The 4,029-nt window shown below is 44.0% G+C and overlaps 1 protein-coding gene across 1 annotated transcript; it reads left to right on the top strand.

Moving 5' to 3' along the window:
* Positions 1–638: 638 nt before the first annotated feature.
* LOC104159149 (schlafen family member 11-like) lies at positions 639–3,230 on the top strand (the record flags this gene model as incomplete). Its single annotated transcript, XM_009696979.1, has 2 exons — positions 639–1,395; positions 2,466–3,230. Coding segments are annotated over 2 exons (1,522 nt in total), but the record flags the coding sequence as incomplete, so codon positions are not given.
* Between the last annotated feature and the right edge of the window lie 799 nt (positions 3,231–4,029).

The following is a 4,029-nucleotide window of genomic DNA, read 5'->3' as shown; positions in this document are numbered from 1 at the left end:
AGTGGTGGACTTGGCAGTGTTGGGTTAACCATTAGACTTGATCTTAAAGGTCTTTTCCAACTGAAATGATTCTATGATTCTAATATTTTTTAAAATTACAGTTACTTGTTATTTTGGAGGAGCACCAAGTTAAGTGTTGGGATGAGAGGTATCTTCATGTATTCCCCTGTATTTAATAGGAATGTGTATCTATCCATCAGGAGACTGGTGATGCTCCTAGCTGCCTTTTCCCTTGCTATATGCATTGTGTCTTACCAGTCAGGAGTGTAGGAGATGCTACAAGCGGGCTGCTCCATCTGGTTCAACAACTGGTCTCTCACTGTGGCAGCAACATATCTGTCAGAGAAATACATAAATAATGAGAAGGCAGACAGAAAGGAGGCAGATTCCTCCAAAGAGGCTTTTTCTTATTCCATTTAGAAGTCAGACGTGCCTGAAGCATGGAGTTTATATCTCTTTTATTCATATAAAAAATCCTTACAGATTTACCACCAGGTATCATGGGAGTGACGAATCTTTTACTCATACTAAATATTTACTTTGATAACCTCATGGTGTAATATATTCCTCCAGTAACTGGTATGTTGAGTAAATTATTTGCTGTATTTTTTTTAAATTTTTTTATTTCTTTTTTCTAGTGGGTTCTAACGAAATCAAATGGAAGCCAGAAACCATCTGCACTGACCTGTTCTCAGAGTATCCTGGATTAGAGGATTTAATGAAAAAACAAATCCATGCACTTAACAAAGGAGTACTGATATTTTCAAGGAGTTGGGCTGTTGAAATTGGTTTGTGGAAAAAACAAGATATTGTGTGTGATGTTCTCTTAGTAGCTGAAAATACATATCCAATACTGTATACTGTAGTCAAGGACGCTTCTTCTGCTGAGTCTGAAACCTCAAGAGAAACTGCTTATGCATTAAAGCAGAAACTAGTCAATGATGGGGGATATGCTTCAAAAGTGTGTGTGATTCCCCAAATACTGCACCTGAGTGGCACAAAGAACCAGACAGACATTCCAGAGGATGACGTTCCCCAGCAAGAAAACCAAGAAAACCCATGTGATTATGCCAGCGTGTACCCGGAGAATTACATCCTCACCTCCAGGGACATCCCCGCATTCCTGAGTGCACTTGTGATTGTTGTGCTGCGCTTTAAGTCCTACTTAAGTGACCATCTTGGCTGTGAGATTTTTAACCTTCTCACTCTCAAACAGTATGAGCTGCTCTCCAAGAACCTGCACAAAGCCAAGGAGCAGTTTGTCCTTGGTCTTCCTGGAACAGGGAAAACAATCGTGGCTTTGAAGATCATTGAGAGAATAAGAAACATTTTTCACTGTTCTGCAGAAGAGATACTCTACATCTGTGAAAATCAACCCTTGAAGAAGTTTGTGGGGTAAGCAGTAATGTGTATTTCCTCTTTCATCTTTCATTCCATCCTCTGTACATACAGCACAAGCCCTGCTGATTTTATATCTGTTTGCCAAATATAACTTTGGCTGACACAAACACACAATAATCATCTCAAGAAAGGTGTTAATATTGAAAGTATTCTTGAGCTGAGCTCTGGCCCAGATCCAGTGTTCACTGACCACAGTGAGAATCCCATGTTCGGTCATTGCTGGATTGTATTAGACCTTCAAAAGACTGTGGCCTTAGTTTAACAGTTTATTACGGGTGGTACTGACACCAAAACTACCCACCTGCCTTTCTTTGTTGCTGCCTCAATGCTGCTTGTGCTGGGCCTGATGCAAGCTCTTGCACAGCTGTGCTAAGAACCGGACCTTGGACCTGGGCCATCTAGACAAGGAGAACAGAAACTCATGCCCTTTTGGTAGAGGATTTCAGACAGAGCAGTTCCCCAGTCCTGTTCTTGCTGTGTTTCCACTTGCGTCAGCATGAAGAAGTCAGCAGGCCACCATGCTGGGACAAAGCACCTTGCATCAGGGAATTGCAGCCTAGCTCAGACACAGCAGTGCCCAAGGAGCAGGTTCTGGCCCCTGCAGGCAGACGGCCAGGCAGTAGTGCTGCCAGTCCCTGCTCGCCCTGGGGAGGAAAGGGAACCCATCCTTCCCATGGGAGCTCAGGCACCCGCGGCCTTCCCTGGGCCGGGGAGAGCAGGGCAGAAGGACACCCCTGGGGAGCCTTGCCATGGGATCCCCATGTAGGAAGGGTGGGCCTGAGTCTCCTCCTAGGATAGATGCAAAGCCAGCTGGTGGGGGCTGTGCAGGCTGGGCAGCAATACCTGCACACAGCCCGTCCGTTGGAATAAATATTTCCACCGGGAAAATGACGCAGCATGCTGCAGATGAGATAGGAAGTTTTGCATTTTCAGACAGTAAGCAGCAATAGCCCTCCAAGCAAGAACCCACTGAGAAATGGAGGTGGTCAATACGGATTTGCCTGGTCATATCTTCTTTTTATTTACTATATGTTTTTTGGGGGGTTCGGTTTGTGTTTTTTTAGAAATGAGATCTGCCGGTCTGTGACACGTGTTGCCTTCTTAAATGGGAACTTCCCAGAAGTGAAACACATTGTGGTTGATGAAGCTCAGAATTTTCGTCCTGAAGAAAACTGGCACCAATGTGCCCGGGAGCTAGTCAAGAAAAACAATGGCATTTTCTGGGTCTTCCTGGATTTCTTCCAGTCTACTCACCCCTATGGTTGTGGTCTTAAGTTTTCAGAACTATATCCTCAGGAATGGTTGACCAAAGTGGTCCGTAATGCCAAGCAAATATACAATGTCATGTTTAATCTAATGGAGGAAATCCTCCAAGAACGTAAGACAGCTATGCCCTATGAGGTGCTAAGAGAGTTGTTTAAACAGGCTGAATGTGCCCATTCTTTGTCAGGCGACTACATAATGAAAAAAAATATGGAAACATTTGAAATGGCAGAGTACGTGGCCAGGCAGTGCAACAGCTACATCCAGCAAGGCTATCCCATCAAAGATATTGCAGTCCTGTGCAGTACACAGCATGCAGCCCAGGTGTTCCGTCAGATATTGGAACCTGAGCTAAAAAGACAAATGCGGAAATGCAGGGTGAGGTTGGTCTTGGGGCTAGCAGAGAATGTTTTAGAAAATGTCATTGTTCTTGACAGCATCCGACGCTTCTCAGGCCTAGAAAGGAGGATTGTGTTTGGCATCCATCCTGTCCCTGCACAGGAGGAAATATCTCTCAATCTTTTGCTCTGCGTGGCATCCAGAGCCCACACCAAACTCCATTTGCTGTATCACAAAGAAAAGATGTTCTTAAGAGACATGTCTTTAGACGACAGTTTACTCTTACCTGAAGCTCTGGACACTAGAATGCTTCGCTCATTTTTTGTTCAGTGACATTACAGGGCAGCCTTAAGATTTTTTTTATGCCCTTTCTGTAGTCTATGCAAAAAAAAAAACCCAAAATCATGTAGTTTCATATATATATATTTCATCATGTGTAGGCCTGTAGGATGTCATAAAATTGATTTTAATTAAAGGACATTGCCACTCAGAGGGAACAAATTGCTGACAATGGCAATTGCAGAAGGAAGTCAACAATTACAAACTGCTTGGATAAACCATAGAACAGTTTGGAGACTTGTACTTTCAATTCCTCTGCTCTTTAAGCTGATTGCGTATTCGAGTTGTTTCAGCACTACCAGAGTGGAATCCCTGGTTGGAAACGCAACAGGGGCCATCCTTGTTTATGTCCCTGCTGGTGCAAATGGTCAAAACTCTGCTTTTTTTCAATGGTGCAAAGATTTTTGTGAATTTTCAGCAAAAAGATAGAGCCACAGTTTGTTTCTGGGAGTGGTGGTGAGTGTCACCTGCTGGTAATGGAGCTGTGGTTTTGTGGTTGCATTGAATCATTTTAAATGCAGATTTCTGCCCATGGAGGCAGTACAGTCCCAAACCTCTCATAAGCAGGCTCAGGGGTGCAACAGTGTAGTTGGGAACTTAGGGGGGGCTTTCTGGCAAATTAGTGTTTAGCTTAGGTAAGATCCACCGTGTCATGCAGCTGCCCAAGCACTAGTGCTGGCATGAGGG

The sequence above is a fragment of the Cariama cristata genome, unplaced genomic scaffold (genome assembly GCF_000690535.1).
Source record: "Cariama cristata isolate BGI_N322 unplaced genomic scaffold, ASM69053v1 scaffold19303, whole genome shotgun sequence".
Classification (NCBI taxonomy): domain Eukaryota; kingdom Metazoa; phylum Chordata; class Aves; order Cariamiformes; family Cariamidae; genus Cariama; species Cariama cristata.
The sequence above is the reverse complement of the archived record's forward strand: the minus strand, read 5'-3'. Positions and strand labels throughout refer to the sequence as shown.